This window comes from Aotus nancymaae, unplaced genomic scaffold, assembly GCF_030222135.1.
Source record: "Aotus nancymaae isolate 86718 unplaced genomic scaffold, 86718_ANA_hifiasm-v0.15.2.pri h1tg000015l_1, whole genome shotgun sequence".
NCBI classification, from domain to species: domain Eukaryota; kingdom Metazoa; phylum Chordata; class Mammalia; order Primates; family Aotidae; genus Aotus; species Aotus nancymaae.
The window spans coordinates 2473192-2493465 of NW_026988427.1; the positions used below are offsets into that span (position 1 = coordinate 2473192).

Here is a 20274-nt window from a genome sequence, read left to right on the forward strand (position 1 = left end):
ACACCCAATTTCAAAGACCACGTGAAGAGATTATTGCAAATTGAAATCATTGAAAGAGGTCTGATAGGACATTCATTAGTTCTAAAAGGAACCTATGGCTAGCAGAGACATACTCATGGAAAGTGGCCTTATATTGGACTTATAATATGAGCAGAATAAAGTAGTTTCTAGTCATGGACATAACTTTGTACACTAAGCCAGACTTGTATGCCTCCACCTGGCACCCCACTTTATCTGTATAACGACAAAGAACACTGTCTTGATTGCAGAGAACAAAGCTAGATAAACAATCATGGTCATAAGAAGTGAGTTTTGGAGCCACAAATTGATGGTTCATTACTTGGCAGTAATAATGAGCCTCTATTTGGCTTTCTTTGTAACTCCTGCTTTTCCTCCCTAATATGTTTTGAGTACAAACTTGATGTTTTCCTGTGAAACACTTAGACAACTTTTAAATTTACAAAACTAAATATATAGAATCATATACCATTTGGAGAGCAATATTCATTGTAGATTGTATATAATTTTGAATACGCTATAAAAGAATAGAAAATGTTTTTGAGCCTGTTTTTTACTTTCACAATACTTGTGACTTAGGTAATCAAACTTGCCTAAATGTATGTGTATTCTCTGGTTCTCCCTAGACAAGCAAATATCTTACTTATAATTAAAGACTTTTTTTCATATTTAGTGTTACAAACCTTAAATACTGGGGAAGATGTGAGCCTGTAATTTCAAGGACTCTTCAGTTCCTAAATGACCTTTCTGTTGGATATCCTTTTCACTGTACATCTGACATTATGTATAAACAACCTAGCAAGTGCATTTAATTAGCCAGGTATTTTCCTTGTTTATAAGTTTTGTATTTTTTTAAATAAAAAGGCTTTTTATTTAGCCTTGTCTGTAAATGCATGTTTTTGAAAGGATTTAGTCAGAGTCCTGGTTGAATTTATATGGACATATAGATTCCTAAGTAGTTACATTTATACTCACCCAGGCAAATAAATGGTTATATAAGAAAGTATGCAACCACATATGTTTAAGTTTATCCTTGTTTGTAATTGTCAGAAATTCTTGTTCTCAAAGAAAGCATGTAACTTAATTATAAGGAGGTCAAAATGTCATAAAAATACTACCTTATAAAAACTGAATTCCTATGAGTAAATATATCTCTAATATTCTTCAGTTGAAAAGAACATCATTTTCATTAGTTGAAAGGCACAATGGAGTAATACTAAGACAATGATAAGCTTTTGACCACTTCTTTGATTATTGGCCCTACCAAATCAACATCTAATCAAATCTAAAATAAGATTTCCCATTATACATTAAATGTTTAGATTTCTCTGTCTAGCAGATTTTTAAAATTCTAAAACCAAGAATCATCCTTGCTTATGAAATTATAGTTGACAGTATTGTCATATCTCTAACAACTAGAGAGAATCATGTAGATTGTCTTTTCTACATTAGCTATCAAATATATAGGACTTGGGAAAGATAAGTGTTGGATTAGTTAATCACTAAGATTAGCTGATCTTTTAATATGAGGACAAATTCTGAAAATGGTGGCATTGGATGGAAACCTTTAATGTAGGTTCATTCCAGGAATATGTTTATGTTAGTTAAGTTTAAAATTGTATTCCTTGGTAAACCATAAAAGATTTCCAAAGTATTAGACACCCACTTTTGTGCTGGAATTTAATATGCAACTTTTTATTGGAAAATAATCGTCCTTGTCTGGCAAAATCCACCATGCAATATTTCTGTTAGTAGGTATAATGCAATAAAGACAGGGAGGGCTATTTATCACTACAAATTTTGAGGATTTCAGGATTCTTTTTATTATTTTAATATATTTCTTTGATATTAAATCAGAAAAATGATAAATTACACCTGTCCAGGCTGTTTTTCCTTTTTACTGGAAAGTGATGTACAACCCAATTCCAATGGTCATTTGGCTTTTTAAGATACGTATTTTTTCTTATTAAAAAAAACTCAACCCATATTTTTTTCTAATAATAATGCTGAAATACTCTGTATTTCTAACATATGAAGTGGTTTATAAGTACTTCCTAGTATTGCAAACTCTGGCCTTTTCACAATGAATTACTTTGAGAGCATATTATCTGCAAAGAAGCCTCAGTTATTTTATGGCACATATCTATTGTTTAGATTTACCCTGTTTTTTAGGTTTAAATTGATATTTAGTATAAAATTAATTTGATTTGTATTATTGTAGTGTAATTTGCATAATGCCTAATTTATTTTGTATCTGCTATTTAAGATCTTTTTCCTATCATATTAAACCTGTTATATATTCTTTAATTCAAATATTATAGCCTTTTATTTTACATGCTGTTTATTGCTTTTGAGTTCTTCTTTAAGTGAATAAAAAATCATATTTTCAGAAAATTTACTAGATAAAAGTTTAAAAGCTATAATATTTTAAACCAGGGGATGGGAATGATTTCAACATGGATACACTGATTTATATTTTTTAGCAATTATTTCAGGTTTGCATATTTAGAAATATATATTAGTTCAATTTGATTTCAGTGCTCAGTTATTTGAATTATAAATCATTATGTCCCTTCTAGCTGATCAGTCATGAAATATCTTGAATTCATTTACATAATGGAATATGTGAGTGGTGTATCTGTTTTAGTGCAGTTACTGGTTACCTAATGCATGTTTTGTTGTTTCGAATCTATTTCTTTATGATAATGTGTTTTTCAATCTTGATTTTAAAGCAGTATATTATTTCTATATTAGGAATACGATGACATTCTTCAGCAATAGAAACACTTATACAAGATCAAAATCATCACCTGTAGGCCCTTGTGAATGGAAATCTGTTTAGATATTAATATTCAAAATATTTTTATTTAAAATCTCAGAAATAAATGAAAAGCATATTATCTCATTATGACTTTTTTTAATGTTCTTATTTATACTGCATGTCTTCAGATACTTTTTGTTTTATTTTTTTCTGTTTAATCCGCTTCAGATGAACCTTACTCAGTGTTTATGGTGCTCAAAGCCAGTCTCTGAACTTCGGTGTTTTTTTATCTGACCACTTGTTGGAAATTGAAATCACAGAAGACTCCCATTTTTAGGAAGTATTAAAAAGCCTTCGATTGCCTTAAAGCAATAGTCTCAGACTTTAGTGAGCATCAGAATGTGAGTGCTTGTTAAAACACAAATTGTTAGGCCCCACTCCGCAGAGTTTCTCTTTCAAGGGTTGTTAGGCCTAGGCCTGAGAATTGCAGTTTTCACAAGCCTCAGGTGAAGTTGGTAGCTCCAGGACCATACTTTGAGAACTTCTGCCTTTAGGTAGTTGGAAAATAGAGCTGCATTGTATGCCCTGAGCAGAAAAGTCTGGTACTCGTCTCACAGACACTTTTTCACAGGACTTCTTAAGACTTACTAGACTTGCATTTTTAGAGATAGACTAGTTCCTGAATAATGATATGAGGCATGTGGGAGGTTGCCATTACATAAGTCCACACATTGTAACTGGATGGTCTGTTGCATTTTACCACAGAATTGCTGTTTACCAAATTTGAAATTTTTCAAATTGGTAAGATTATTGTTATTTTTAAAATCCAGTGACCTTTTTGACAGAAAGTTTATGTTTTCCTGTGAGATTCATTACATGGGTATTTATAATAAATTTAGCAAATGCATTTGAGTAACTGTTTAACATATTCTTTATATTTTCAAGACTAAATTCCAAGAGTTTCTGATTCTAAATGGCTCTTTTGAACAGGCACAGAGCTGAAATGGCTCTATACAGGGCCAGCCCTCTATAGTCAAGTTCAGTACTTGGGGATCTTTCTCCCTCTTAAAATGTTTTCTGATTAGAAATTTTAGTTTCTGTCTAAATGGAAAAGGGGTGAGATTGTTCAAATAATTGGAAGAAGGAAGCTCCTGGGAAAACTAGAGAGAGAATAAGGGTCATACAGAGCAATCACGTAAACTTACTTATTTTAAATGCTGAAAAAGGAGAATTTATCCACAGTGCTGTTTGTTCATTAATCATTATTTCAAGTTTTTATTCTTTTGAAAGATAATTTATCAGTATTCCTACTGCAATTCATTATTTACTCAGATTTGTAGCAGTTAACATGTTCCACTTGGGCTTCAGAAAGGAAATTTCATTCTCTATCAGGCCCTCTGTTGGTAGTTGGCCTTTACTACATAATCATTGAACATTCGAGAAAACTAAAAATATCTAGCTTTTTAAAATCAGACTCTATAAGAGTGTTCCCCATTAGTTTATGAATTTATCCAAATTTTTACCTTATTGATACCGTTAACCTCAACAGTTCTCAAGATTAATGACTTCTCTATGTTATTGCAAGACTACCTACATAATTTTCAGGGCCCACCTCATAAAGAAGAATGTGGGGTCACTGATGCAAAAATTATTAAAAATTTCAAGACCTCAACAGCAGAGCATTAAACCATGAAGAGGCTCTCCCAAGCACAAGACCTCCTATGCAAGTGTACAGCCCACATGGCTGTGGAGCTGGCTCTGGTTTTGTGTGATATAAAGAAATAATTCCTTCCATTTGACTTCAGACTGACTCTCTAAGATTATGCCCTTAAGTTCTTGTATGCCAGAACTTGGTGAATATATGACTCATCCATATGCATCATAAATCTATTTATCTACTAATTTATTTCAGTCGTTTTTGTTTTTGCAAGCCAGAGAATCTATTTTCTAGGCATTTTCATTTTTGCAAGGCAAAGAATCTATTTTCTTTTTTTTTTTGAGACAAAGTCTTGCTCTGTTGTCAGGCTGGAATGCAATGGCACGATGTCAACTCACTGCCACCTCCGCCTCCTGGGTTCAAGCAATTCTCCTGCCTCAGCCTCCTGAGTAGCTGGGATTACAGGCACCTGCCACCATGCCCAGCTAATTTTTGTATTTTTAGTAGAGACGGGGTTTCACCATGTTGTTCAGGCTGGTCTCGAACTCCTGACGTTGTGATCCACCTGCCTCGGCCTTCCAAAGTGCTAAGATTACAGGCGTGAGCCACTGCGCCGAGCCCCTAAGAATCTATTTTCTATCAAAGTCATTTGATGACCATGATAATTTTATTTTTCAGCCCCAAACCTTTCCCAGCTTCATGTGTCTTTTTTTGCTTGCTTTTTTTAAGTACAATAATCAGAACTTCATCCTTATCTAGAGTTAACATTTAGTAAGACTAAAATAGTAATTTTTAAATTTAATTCCGTACTCGTCTTGAATCTTATTGGCCTCTTTCAATGCGGCAAATATTTATTAAGCATTTACTAAGTACAGGGCAAAAGGACAAATAAAACACAGACACTGCCCTCGTGGATTTTAAATTCTAACAGAATTGACATGGATTCCAAACTTCCTTTTCTTTATTTCTCCAAAAAGCTTAAAGTCAATTATTTTATTAATACAGTTTCTTTTTTTCTGTTTAAATTTAACTCAAATAAATTACATACTAATTTTCTGAAAATCTACACATTAAAAATAATGGGGGCATGTGACATTGTGATATGGCTGATTTTTAGGGAGCCCCTTTTATTCAAGGTCATTTAGACATAAGCTTATAGATAAACCATTAAGTATGCAACTTTTAAACTTACCAAGTAATGTGTAAACCAGACATCCTCATCTCAGTTTCTGACCTTCTCACCACTGGGGTACGAATCCTGAATGTGTTAGGTGTCAGGAAAGGGTAGAGGATGGGCAATGAAGTAAAGGGCAAGAATGAAACAAGGTGAAGGATGAAAGTAAAATAGTTTATGTCTGTTACAGGAACGATTTAGCAATAAACAGTAATATTTCTGTTTTTGTGAAACAATATTAAAACGCATTGCTTTATTTTACTGAATACCACCATCTCCAGATGGTTTGTGAGAATGTTAAATAAAACTAGTTTCAGCTTACCTCCTTCAGGCATACTTCTATTCACATTTTTTATCAAAAGAAATGTTGATTTATTTCATTGTTTTCTGTCTCTATCAGCCATGGAAAAGTCATCCTATCATTTTTCTCCTCTGTTTCTTTGTATACTAGAACCAGGTGTAGAATCCTCCCTATTCCTCTTCTGTAGCCCCTTTATTTAGACCATCACCAAGTTCTTTAGATTTTTGTTTCACAAAATTACCTACCTTGAGTATTGTTTTGATCTGATCATTTCTCTTCCCAAAAGTCCACAATCACTTCCACTTGCTTCTTAGGTCACTCAAAATTATTGACTTGAATTTGAGTCCTTTGACGGTACTTGACTTACTGAGTTCCCATAGCTAATTTCCTGATCTTCCATTCGACCACAATTTGTACTTTATACCTGGGCCAAGGAAACTTGTTTTACTTACCCCTGGACACCCTTCATTAACTTTCACTGAATCACCACATATGCCACTCTCCCTCATTTGACATATTGTAACTCAACTCGGTTTCTTCAGTTTTTCAGTCTTGGCCGAAGACTTAGCAAAGCCATCATGAAATAGCTTAATTCTTAGTCCTTTAATGTTCACTAAGTATTAATTCCCTTCATTTTCTTTCAAGTCATTGTTTATTTTTCTTAATGTTTGTGAATACCTTGTTTTCCATCTCTATATCTGGATATGAATGTAATATAGTTTAGTATATGCTGGTCCTATCTCCTATTAAATTGTAAATGATTAAGACTTTTTTTGCCCTTCTTTTATAGTTTCAAAACTTCATACACTGGGCATTTAGAACTTACTGTTACCCCTTCTGTTGAGTGACTAAGCCTTAAGTCTTGTTCCTTGTAAATGATTATTAGTATCCTCTAAGATGCTTCACCTTGGTTATACCTATTTGGATTTTTTTTTTTTTTTTTTTTTTTTTTTTTTTTTTTTTTTTTTTGAGACGGAGTTTCGCTCTTGATACTCAGGCTGGAGCGCAATGGCGCGATCTCGGCTCACCGCAATCTCCGCCTCCTGGGTTCAGGCAATTCTCCTGCCTCAGCCTCCTGAGTAGCTGGGATTACAGGCACGCGCCACCGTGCCCAGCTAATTTTTTGTATTAGTAGAGACGGGGTTTCACCATGTTGACCAAGATGGTCTCGATCTCTTGACCTCGTGATCCACCCGCCTCGGCCTCCCAAAGTGCTGGGATTACAGGCTTGAGCCACCGCGCCCGGCCACCTATTTGGATTTTTTTAGTCTAGTAGGGTTCATGAACAAAATTCTGCTTTTGAAATAACTAAACTTAATTTCAGTTACTATACTTTGTACGTACAACCTAACTACAGCAGTTCCTGACATGTAACGTCATCTGTGAACTTTCTTCTGTCATCAGGATCTAACTCTGTCTGCAAACAGTATCTATGAACATGTATGGCTCTTAAATATTTGCCCAGATCCACTACGATTACCCACTCTCGTACTTAGTGAATATCATGTATCTACTACACTACTTTAATTCTAAATCAAATTTTTTCACATCTTAACACCTTTGTAAATAGGATATATCTTATAACTGATGGTATTTTTAAGTACTTTTTCTTAGTAGTACATAAAATAGTGGGGTTTTTTTGTTTTGTTTTACATTCAGTGGTGTTTTAGATTTGATGAAATACAGTAAATACTCAGAAAAGGTCTGATACTGTGAATTGAAGTCATGCTTGGTTTTACTGTGTCGAGCAGCTACCGAAGTGTGTAGGACTTCTGTAACCTAAGAAAGCAGCTTATTCTCCATTTAGTTATCCTCCTTTTCAAAGGATACAGACTTTCAGAAGTTTCAGCCATCTATAAGCTACACCATTCTTTTCTTGTTTTTCTTCATGTGTCATGCTAGCTACCAGTAAGACTGTCTTCACTGTCTTCAATGTTTTCATAACCACATGGCTAGAGACAGGGATTTTCTGAGAATTTTGTTTAGTGAGTTACTACCAGCTAGATTATAGAGTTTGCTCAATCCTGGATGTGATGCTGGCGTACTAATGAATTGGTCCTTCCTAAAATAAAATGTTTCCCTGTCCCTTCTGGGACCTGATTCTGATTTCAATTGTATTTCAAGAAGCAAATCATCTCTGAGGAGAACTACCCTTTAAAATCAAGTGGATCTGATATAGCCTAGTGAAAAGAGCCTATGCTTTAGAGCCAGACAGATCTGGATTTGAATCTTGACTCTTCTGTTTACATGTTCCATGTGTGACATTTCCTCTATTAATTCTACTCACACTCAAGACTCCTAGTACTATTGCTGCTGTTACTGTTACCATCATTACCAGGTTTACTGCTAAGAGATGTTTTGAATAGACCTCTGAAATCTAACCTAGTGTTGCCATAATTTGTCTAATGCTCCCACCCAGCCAAAATGACACAACTCAGAAGAACCCTAGTCTCTTAGAGAAGAATAAGATCAGAGTGTAAAGATCATAAAGTTGATGTGTTCATTTGCCTTTTTTAACATTACAGACCCTCTTAAGAGCCCTAACTAGCTTTGAATTGAATTTCTGTAAGAGAACATAAATATTCAGGTGAACTCTCATTTTTTTCTTTATTGAAAAATATAAAAATCCATTCTTAATCATTTTTTTCTTTAGATGTAATTAAAAGGCAGTGAGGCTGGCCTTGGTGCAAAGTGCACAGATGCTGTTCTGCAGAAAATGTGTCTTTGACAGATGAGATTCTTCCTGTGAATGTTCTGTTTATTGCTTTCATAAATATTCTATTGTCAAAACATGACTTGCTGTTTATTAACAGCACTGACAGGAATATTCCTATTAATGGAAGCATTCTTATTACCCATAGACCCTGTCACTTTTAACTTTGCAATTTTAAGAGAATTCTATTTGGTAATTACTTAAGATATTTCTAAGTTTATTGATCCCACCCCTGTTTAACTGAGTGAAGTTTGAGTGGCAGGTCTTCAGCCCAGTGACTGACACTGGGAATAATCATCAAATCTGCGTCTTTGGAGGCAGGGAAAAACTTGCTACCTGTCAGCCTTGATCTTGTTGCCTGCTGCAGCCTGCCAGAAAAACGCAGTACATCATGGCCAGGCATGGTGGATCACTTGAGGTCAGGAGTTCGAGATCAGCCTGACTAACATGGTAAAACCCTATCCCTACTAAAAATACAAAAAATTAGCTGGGCCTCATGGCCCATGACTGCAGTCCTGGCTACTCGAGAGGCTGAGGCAAGAGAATTGCTTGAACTCAGGACCGGGGCGGAGATTGCAGTATGCTGAGATTGTGCCACTGCCCTCCAGCCTGGGCGACAGAGTGAGAGTTCATCTCAAGAAAAAAAACACACAGTGCATTGAGCACCTGCTGAAAGCAGTGCAATAAGGAAAATGCATGGATGTAGTCCCTGCCCTTAGAAAGTTTACTAATACTGATACATGCTAAAATATATATGTATATATTTTAAATAAGTATGTATATGACTAAGCCAAACATACATGTTTCGTATGCAACTGGAATGGTTGCTTTGGAATCAGACGACTTGAATCTAAATCATACTAGTTGTTTATCTTTTGAAAAATAATTTAATTTGTTTAGTTTATTTTCTTATGTGAAAAATAGGAGTGATACTATCATGAAATTGTGAAAGTTAGCCTTGCAAGTTGCACACGTTCTGTAAATTGTCTGCATCTTTCTTTTTCCCTGATTGATAATTGGCAAAGACATTTGCATTATCTGATCCTCAAAACAATTCTGTAAGGTAGCTTGGGCGTAGGTTTTACCCTCATTTGTTGGAGAGGGAAACTAAGGCTGAGACAGGCTAAGTTTATTACCTGGACTCATTGAATGGTATAGTCAAGCCCAGGTCTCATGACTCATGTTCCAGTGTGTTTTGCACTCTTTGATACCCACGTCTGAATGATTAAAATTTAGAATTAGGCTTTTCAGTGCCCCCGTGCAGAGACAACAAACTGAATCATATATTTGGAGATGATGTGAAGGAAAAAGAAAGCCAATGTTTTCCTTGTAACATGCATAGAGCCATTTAAGATTATTACAGCCTTCAAGAAAGGCATGAGTAGGTATTAGGGAATGGCCAAGAGATGCCCTAGCTGTGGTAGAAAACACGTGACTGTGGTAGAGTAAGAGAAGAGGGTGTTTGCATACTGAGTAGATGTGTTTAGAATCCACATCATACCTAAAATTATTTAGGCCTTGTATTCATATTTCTGATTTCTTAACTTTATGCTCCTTCTAAGTTGAACTGTTAAGGTGATAATGTGGTACAGTAGAAAGAACATAGCCTTTGGAGTCAAACTACAGTTCAAATCTCAGCACTGTCCGTCCATGGCTGTATAATCTTGGGCAAGCAACTTAATTTCTCTTAGCTCCTGTTTCATTATTTATGAACTAAAAATAATAAATAATACTTAGCAGTATAATTGTGAAGATTAGATGAATTAACATATGGAAAATGCCTTTTACATACTAGGCACTTGAGAAGTATTAGTTCTTTTAAGCTGTCCTTCTATACTTGATGACATGCAGTCTGCTATGTCCTCCTAATTATATTCTGATCTTAGATTTCTACTAACAGAGCTTACTATTTCTTAATATTGAATAATTTTCTCTTTTTTGATAGCCTATTATGGGTCTTTTGTAATTATTTTATTATGAAATAACATTAAGTAAGTAGAAGTTCGCAAGTTACACCCAGAATATAAAAAGGGGTCAGTTTTAATTTTCCACTATCAAGACTTTAATAGTAAAGGAGTTCTTGTCTTAATTATAAAATTCATTATTTCTTTCCATAACTAGAATATGTATAAGATAGAAAAAGTAATTGCACTGGTTAATAATAGATTATCATTCTTAACAGAAGGAAAGACGAAGTTTCTATAGGAATGCTCTTTAGAAATTACGTTTATTCCTTATAAGTAGAAATTGATGTCACTGCAGTTCACTGTTACTTTGTGATTTATTACATACTGATATGACAAATATATTTCCTTAGATTCCTTAACTTCTATTACCTATATCCTTTTAAAAAAACTTGTGAAGATAGATGCTGTGAAATTCATGCTAAAAAACCACACAGTAAGTCTTATTTCTTTAACTAACGAATATAATTTTACAAATAGTTTAAGTAAAGCATTAGTAACTTTGATTACTCTTTTGCTTTCATTAGAGTGAACACTTCCCTTTTCTTGGCATCAGTGAGAGTTACAGTCTCAGTGACTTCAGATGTCGAACAACCTTCTACACAGTGCTCACTCGCCTTCTGATGGTAGAACTAGGTAAGGTTAAGAATTTAAGCTCAATTAATAAGGGATCAGCAATATGCTTGTGTGAGTAAAGAAGTGGAATACTAGTTGGTACAACATTTAACTTATTAGAATTAGCCATTTTGGACAGTTTTCTCTACAACCTTCTGAGATTTGAGTGTTCACTTATAGCAAATAGAGCCAAAAGACAAATCTTTTTACTTAAGGTGGCATTTTTCACTTCACATAACACTTGCACTGATTTTTTATCTCACAATTTACTTTCTGCCTGTCCTTTGACACATTAATTTTACTACTGTGAATCTAGGAATAATCTTAAATAGAAAACCTTTACACACAAAGATTTTCATCATAGTGATATCTAAACTAGAGAAAAAGTGGAAATGATGTAACTGTCTAACAGTAGGGAATTGTAAAATTATTACAATTACAATTCTTTATGGCACGTCCACTTGTGGAATGATTGGCACTCAAAAAAAATGAAGATTTAAAGACAATGCAATACATGAAATTTTGTATTATAACATTAAGTGAAAAGGCAAAGTGTTACACTGGTGCAAATGGTATGATCATGTATGTTGGGGATGGGAAGGACACTACTTCAAAAAAGACTTAAATGGAATTCTTCAAAAATGGTTAGTACCGCCATTATGAAAAACAGTGTAGAGGGTTCTCAAAAATTCAAAATAAAATGACTGTACAATCCAGCAGTCCTACTACTGGGTATATATGTATCCAAAGGAAATTAAATCAGTATACCAAACAACTGCATTCTCACGTTTATTGCATCATTCCTCACAATAGCCAGCATATATGAAATCAACATAAGTGTCCATCAACAGATGAATGGATAAATAAAATGTGGAATATATACACAATGGAATACTATTCAGCCATAAAAAAGAAAAAATTCTGCCATTTGCCACAGTATGGATGAACCTGGAGGATACTATGTTAAGTGAAATAAACCAGGCACTGAGGACAAATACTGTATGTATGACTGATATCACTTGTATGTCAAATCTAAAAAAATTGATCTCATAGAGTAGAATGGTGGTTACTAAGAACTGGGGACTTGGGGTAATACTGGTCAAAAGGCACAAAGTTTCAGGTAGACAGAAGGAATAAGTTCAAGAGATCTGTTGTACATAAGTGGTGACTATAGTTAGTAACAATACATTATATTCTTGAAAAATACCAAGAGAGTGAATGTTAAGTGTTCTCACTACAAAAATGATAACCATAGAGGTAATACATTTGTCAATTAGTTACAATATGCCAATATATACCTCAAATATATTGCAGGTTAGTTTCAGACCATCATGATAAAATGATACCTCAATAAAGCAAGTCACACAGTTTTTGTTTTCCAGTGCATATAAAAGTTGAACTTACTGTGCTGTAATCTATTAAGTGTGTAATATCATGATGTAGATAAAATGTACGTATCTTAATTTAAAATATTTTATTGCGGCCAGGTGCAGTGGCTCACATCTGTAATCCCAGCACTTTGGGAGACCAAGGCAGGTGGATCACCTGAGGTCAGGAGTTCAAGACAAGCCTGACCAACATGGTGAAACCCTGTCTCTACTAGAAATACAAAATTAGCCACGCATAGTGGTGAATGCCTTGTAATCCCAGCTTCTTGGGAGGCTGAGGCAGGAGAATCACTTGAACCCGGAGGCGGAGGTTGCAGTGAGCTGAGATCACGCCACTGCACTCCGGCCTGGGCAACAAGAGCAGAACTCCGTTTCAAAAAATAAAAAATAATAATAAATAAAATACTTTATTGCTAAAAAATTCTAGGAATCATCTGAGCCTTCAGTGAGTTGTAATCATTTTCCTGATGGAAGGTCTGGCATCAATATTGATGGCTGCTGACTGATCAGGGTAGTTGTCAAAGATTGAGGTGGCTGTGGCAATTTCTTAAAAGAAGACAACGATGAAATCTGCTGCCTCAATTGACTTCCTTTCACAAAAGATTTCTCTGTAGCATACGATGCTGTTTGATAGCATTTGACCCACAGGAGAACGTCTTTAAAGACTGAAGTCAGTCCTCTCAAACTCTGCTGCCACTTTATCAACTAAGGTTATGTAATATTCTAAAGCTTTTGTCATTTCAACAATGTTCACATCATCTTTACCACAAGTAGATTCCATCTCAAGACACCACTTTCTTTGGTCATCCAGAAGAAGCAACTCCTTATCCATTCAAGTTTTATCACAAGACTGCAGCAGTTCAGTCACATCTTCAGGCTCAACTTCTAATTATAGGTCTCTTGCTGTTTCAACCACATCTGCAGTTAATTTCTCCTCTGATGTCTTGAGCCCCTCAGAGTCATCGTGAGGGTTGGAATCAACTTCTTCCAAATTCCTGTTAATGTTGATAGTATGACCTCCCGACTGAATCACAAATGTTCTTAGTGGTATCCAGAATGGTGAGTCCTTTCCAGAAGGTTTTCAATTTACTTTGCCCAGATCCATCAGAGGAATCACTATCTGTGGCATCTATAGCCTTACAAAACCTTTTTTTTTTTTTTTTTTTTTTTTTGAGCAGTAGGCTTTACCAGTGGGCTTAAAATATTCAGTAAACTATGCTGTAAACAGATGTGCTGTCATCCAGGCTTTGTCGCTCTATTTCTAGAGCACAGGCAGAGTAGATTTAGCATCATTCTTGCGGGCCCTAGGATTTTCAAAATGGCAAATGAGCACTGGCATCAACTTCAAGTCATCATCACTATTAGCCTCTAATGAGAGTCAGCCTGGTCTTTGAAGCTTTGAAGCCAGGCATTGACTTCTCCTCTCTAGCTATGAGAGTCGTAGATGGCATCTTCTTCCAATGAAAGGCTGTTTCATCTACATTGAAAATCTGTCGTTTAGTGCAACCACTTTGATCAATGGTCTTAGCAAGATTTTTAGTATAACTCACTGCAGCTTCTCCATCAGCACTTGGCTGCTTCACCTTGCACTCTTATGGAGGCATCGTCTTTCCTTAAACCTCATGAACCAACCTCTGCTAGCTTCCAACTTTTCTTCTGCAACTTCCTCACCTCTCGGCTTTCGTACAATAGAGAGTTAGGGACTTGCTTTGCATTAGGCTTAGGCTTAGGAAATGTTATGGCTGGTATGATTTTCTGTACAGACAGGTAAAACTTTCTTCATATCAGCAATAAGGTTGTTTCACTTTCTTATTGTGTGTTCACTGGCATTTTAATTTAATCACTTTAATTTCCTTCAATAACTTTTTCTTTGCATTGTTCACCTGGCTAACTGATGCAAGAAACCCAGCGTTTGACCTATCTCAGCTTTTGACATGCCTGTCTCACTAAGTTTAATCATTTCTAGCTTTTGATTTAAAGTGAGAAATGTGCAACTCTTCTCCATTTCACATGAATACGTGGAGGCCATTACAAGGTTATTAATTGGCTCAATATCAATATTGTCGTGTTTCAGAGAATGGAGAGGCCTGAGAAGATGGAGAGATACAAAGGAATGGCTGGTTTATGGAGCAACATACACAATATTGAGCAATTAATGTTGCCTATCCTATAAGGGCACAATTTGTCGTGCCCCACAGCAGTTACATTAGTAACATCAAAGGCCACAGATTACCATAATAGATATAATAGATATAATAATAATGAAAAAGTTTGAAATATTAGGAAAATTATCAAAATATGACCCAGAAACACAAAGTAGGTTCATGATGTTGGCAGAACGACACCAGTAGAACCTTGCTGTACTCAGGTTTGCCACAGATCTTTAATTTGCTTTTTAAAAAAGGTCAATATCTGTGAAGTACAATCAAACAAGGTAGGCCCATCTATATACTTCAAAACATCGTGTTATACATAATAAATAACATAAAATTTATCTGTAAATTTAAAAAATAATTAAAAATGCTAAATGTTGACATTGGGTTGTAGCATGTAGGTAGTTTTTTCTATTTCTGATCATTTGAATTTTTAATGTATTTTATAATGGTAAAAATTAACTTATTTTTAAAATGTACTACTAAAAAGCTAAAGTTAGTGAGAAGTATTCACAGATAGACAGTACCTTAGGATGGGCACTTACGCTCCTCCGTAGTGACCATGTTACTCTAGATTCCCATTTCTCAAATTTGAATACTGCAAGTTAGACCAGTTATATATGAGAGGGTTCAGACAGTGACAATATCATCCTTAGACGATATAATACCAATAATACTTTTTTCTTTTTCTCTTGCAATCAATTGATTAATACATCAACTTAAATATGAATTTTTAAAAACATATTCATACAAACAGAAAAAAGAAATATAATTTTATTTTGCACATAAAAGGCATTGAATTTTGAAATGTAAAGGGGGCTAACCCCCTCTGTGTTTCACACCAGTATTGTTTTCATGCTTTTCCACAGAATAAATCATCAAAAAGACAAACTGCCAAAAGTTGAGAGAAATGCAACTAGAATGATTAAAGAGCTTAGTGGGATTGATTTCTAAGGAAAGATTAAAAGAACCATGTATGTATAACTTGGCTAAGTGACAACTAGGGCTGGAGGCAAAGAGAACTGTCTATAAATATTTGAAGAGTGTAAACCAGGCATGCAAAACCCAATCATCTGCTACCTTAGGCAAGTGGGAGATGCAACTGAGTGACGGCTTTTCGTACTGCACACTGGCCTGTGTCCCCTCTTGGCTGCTGTATTGGCGAGAAGAGGAGCAGCCCCAGACTCTGTCATTGTCCTTGACAATCATTTAGAAAGCACGACGTGCTAAACTCTGAGGGCAAGACAAAGATAATCAGGCATACTGGGTCCTGGCCTCAAAGGGCTTGTCTTCTTGCTTTTCCAGTTGTGCAAGCATTAAAGAGACCTTGAAACGCTTGTCTGGACTTAATTTATTTCCCAGGCCTTAAAAATGCTCTTTTAATAACCCTGTCACACAGAACGAAAGAAGTGGGGAGACCGAAGTTAAAGAGAAGTATCTGGTGGAGAGTTTTTAAAACTAGGTCCATGTTACTCGCATTTTCAGAACCTGGAAATGGAATGAGTTAACATTTCCTTTTTGATATGGTCATTACAGATATGGAACCCGCTATGTATCTATGGTAGGTTAAACAACAGAATAGCACTATCAGAGCCTGCACACAGCCCCAACTCAGTATTCACAGTACTACTGTGCTTATTACTGCATTGATAATTGATATTCATGATGATGCCCAGAAAGACCTTGCACACTTTTTGGAAAGCAAATTTGCTCTTATTTAGTATTGCTTAATGAAAACTATGAGGTATGGGAAACTGAAATAAACACATATAAATTTGAATAATTGGATTTTATTAGTTTTCCCAAGATTCTATTCCTTTGAAATATTTAACCCATAACAATATAAAGGATAAATTCATGTTTTTAGTTCAAAGTTTTTTTTTTAATGTAAATATCTGTTGCATTACAAGCACTTTTTAGACACCTTGAGAGAAACAGAAAGAGACAGGCTATGGTGAAAATTCTTGGTGCATAGTAGTGCACAATATAAGTCAGTTGAATCTGGATATAAATAAAATTTTAAATCATAGTAGCTACCCTCATAGAACTTCTACATGTTTGAAAAGAAACTCCTTCCTTATTTATCAGTGATTTTTACTTTTTAAAATAATGAAATGTATATGCTAAGCGTCAAGTTATGATTGAAAGCATCAAGTATGATTTGTTGTATAATTACCAGAGCTTCATTCTCTTGTTAAAAACCAGAGTTATTCATCTTCCCAAAATATGTTGAACACCTTCAGGGTATGGACTATCTATTCTATATTTTTCTAGCACCAGCCAGTCAAGAGTCTTTGCATTGCAGATGCTCAATAAATACTTGTTGAATGAAAAACAAGTATGCAGTAACATGATGCCATCAGCTCTGATGCCAGGTTCTTTCTGGAAGTAGCTCTGATTATTGGCCTCTCCAAGACAAAACAAATCAGGGGCTGATTACTTTCACAAGTGATTAGCTACACTTGACCACTCTTGTGCCCGATTAGTCTCTTGCTCTCTGTTCAAAGTGTTATTACTTTATAGACAATGATTTGTTGAGTATTGTTGAACACAGTTTTTATTATTTGAAGCCTTGTCTCACAAACTAGGTTGACTGGAACATGGCTGTCAGAATTTCTGTATATATAGCTTGATAGTTTTCTATTGTGCGTTCATTGTCATGGAAACAAGAAAGAAAAAGTGCCGTTGTCAAGAGCAGCACAGATTCATATATTAAATGAAAAAAATAAAACCATTAGATAATGGGAATCGTCCTCAAAAAAAAAAATGAAGACAAACTTTTTGTATCACTGATTTTGGAGAGGGGGAGTGGGGATAAGAATCACATAGAAAAAAAAACCACCTACTTTCTTGCAAAAGTATTGGATATGAATCTTGGATGGAAATACAAAGCATTCTAATTGAATCCTACAGAAATAAATTGAATATGTCTTGTGTATAAGCCATGCACATTGGAGTGATTAGAAGGGGGAAAGAAATTGGGTGTCACATTAATTGGTATTTACTTTGAAATGCATTTTGGTTTCTACTCAAGGATTTGCACTTCGTATGAATTTAATTAGATGCCATGTGCCCCAGGTTGTATTTCAGATGAAAATGGTGCTGGCGCGGGGGTGGAGGGGGAGGGTTGGTAGTTGGCAATAAACAGTTGTACCATTTTATCAAATTGCTTTAGCTAAACTAGACAAAATATTCACTTGCATAAAGAACAGAATTGAAAGCATTTCATCATTAGAATGGTGGTGTTTCAAAACATGTGAGAGTCGTTGGCAAATTCTTTTGGTGTTCCAAGAAATTATCAAAATGAATGCGGAAAATCCCTTCACATGCAGAAAAAAATGAGTGACCAACCATATGTACGTGCATGCTAGCTCTTCCAAGAATCACTTAAAGTTCCCTAGGTTATTTAAAATTAACTTGGTCAATCTAATAAACTAAAGGAAAGATAGTATTACCCGAGCCAGTAAATGGAGAACCTCCAGGGAGCTCTTCAATATAAAATACTTGAATAAATAAAAACCTTCTATTTTGTTTAATTTGAATGCAGGTGAATTTAGTTGACAAATACTAAAGAGGGGAAGTGTGGCAAGGCGCTGTAACAACACTTTTCATTTTGTGAAGGACCAAAATTATTACTTTCAAATTAAGTTTTTACCAGCCACAAATTTGGAAGTGCTCAGTGTCACCAATGGTTGATTTTCCTTGGACATTTCATGATTGCATCTTCTATTGTACTCTTTAGATCAGAAGCACATGGATAGCATTTGAGTGAGCAGTACATTCCTCAGGAATTTAAACTCTGAGAAGCCGTCATATTTTTAATTACTAGGGGGAAACTAATATTAAAATGATGTTTATGGATGTAAAGAGAGAGTTCTATCTTTAGGGGTGAAGGTAGCATAGTATCCATATACTTTGACTTTTAAGAGGTAATTGCATCTGAAGCTATCACTACCTTAAATTTAAGAAATTTTAAATAATAAATGACTTGAATAAGGGAAGTTTAAGTCATTTATTATTTAAATAATAAATGACTTGAATAAGGGAAGAGTATTCTAGAATTAGCTACTAAAGATAGAAGTAAAAATACAGAGGAAGGAAATTTTTTCTTTAGTAATAACAGTTAACATCTGTTTAAGAATATCTCATTTATAAACCACTTTCACAGGCATTATCCTTTTTGATATTCCATTATTTATCTGTTAGAAAACTGAGGTTCAGGCCAGGCATGGTGGCTCATGCCTGTAATCCCAGCACTTTGGAAGGCTGAGGCAGGCAGATCACATGAAATCGGGAGTTCGAGACCAGCCTGACCAACATGGAGAAACCCTGTCTCTACTAAAAATACAAAATTAACTGGCCGTGGTGGCACATGTCTGTAATCCCAGCTACTCAGGAGGCTGAGGCAGGAGAATCGATTGAACCCAGAAGGTGGAGGTTGCGGTGAGCCGAGATCACGCCATTGCACTCCAGCCTGGACAACAAGAGTGAAACTCCATCTCACAGAAAAAAAAAGAAAGAAAACTGAGGTTCAGGGAAATTAAATGACTTGCCCAAGGTCAGTCATATAAGAGGTAGCCCTCTGACCACATATTTTCATCCACTTTTAGTAAACTATTCATCTTTCACCTTATCAACCAATTAAGAAACATAAATTTTTTCCTTTGTTTTTATTTGAACTATTTGATACGAATGATTGATTTGGGGCTTGGAGCAGTGAAAGAAAAGGAGAAAGAATTATTTTCTAAGCTCCTATGAAATAAACAAATAGATGTATGTTTATTGTTTGTGCTAGATGGGTACATAACAGTTTGATGGTCAGTGAAAGTCAAAATGCAGTTTTTGAAATTTGTTCTTATGTCTAATGATTGGCCAAAGTTATTTCTTCTCATAGATAAAGGAACACAGAGGTGGATATCCCAGGAAGATTTAGCAGGTGAAAGGCTTGATCAAAAATAGCTTATAGATAGGAAGAACACACCAATATATTAACTGTGTCTATGACTTGGCAGAGATTATCTGAAAAATAGGCATGGGGGGATGGGGAAGTGGGCAGTAAGGGGTAAAGAAGCAGCTGGAAATACTTAAAATCTATAATGAGATAATTAAGACTAATTAGCTGGCCCTGTAGGCAGAAAGCAGCCCATTAAGTCCAGATCCAGTTTTAATAACTTACCTGGTTTTGAAGTTAGACAGTCCAGAGCACCCCAGGGAATGAGATGTTTCATGAGACTTTTGGGGTGGGATTCTTTGAAAATGGGTAGCTATAGTCTGCAGTAGGCAGTGTATTTTTTTTTTCCTGGGAACTAAAATAAACACTCTGGTTCCCTAGGGAGAGGAATTACATGGAGCCTCAGTTTTCTCATCTATTAAATGGAGAAAACTATGTAAAAGAGTTGTCATGTGGTTTAAATAAGATAAACATATGTAAAAGGGCCTAGAGCCATCGCTATCACAAAACAAGTTCTTAGAAAATATTAAGAAACGTTTATTGAGTGCACTATTAGAAGAAGCATTGACTGCTGCTGGG

The 20274-nt window shown here is 35.2% G+C and overlaps 1 protein-coding gene across 1 annotated transcript in view; it reads left to right on the forward strand.

The window, feature by feature from the left end:
* Window positions 1-20274, forward strand: part of RANBP17 (RAN binding protein 17) — a 377695-nt gene that overhangs the window by 251846 nt on the left and 105575 nt on the right. Inside the window, exons 16-18 of the mRNA XM_064376519.1 lie at window positions 692-772; window positions 10961-11024; window positions 11116-11224. Coding sequence (XP_064232589.1) covers window positions 692-772; window positions 10961-11024; window positions 11116-11224 — 254 coding nt within the window. The remainder of the gene's footprint in view (window positions 1-691; window positions 773-10960; window positions 11025-11115; window positions 11225-20274) is intronic.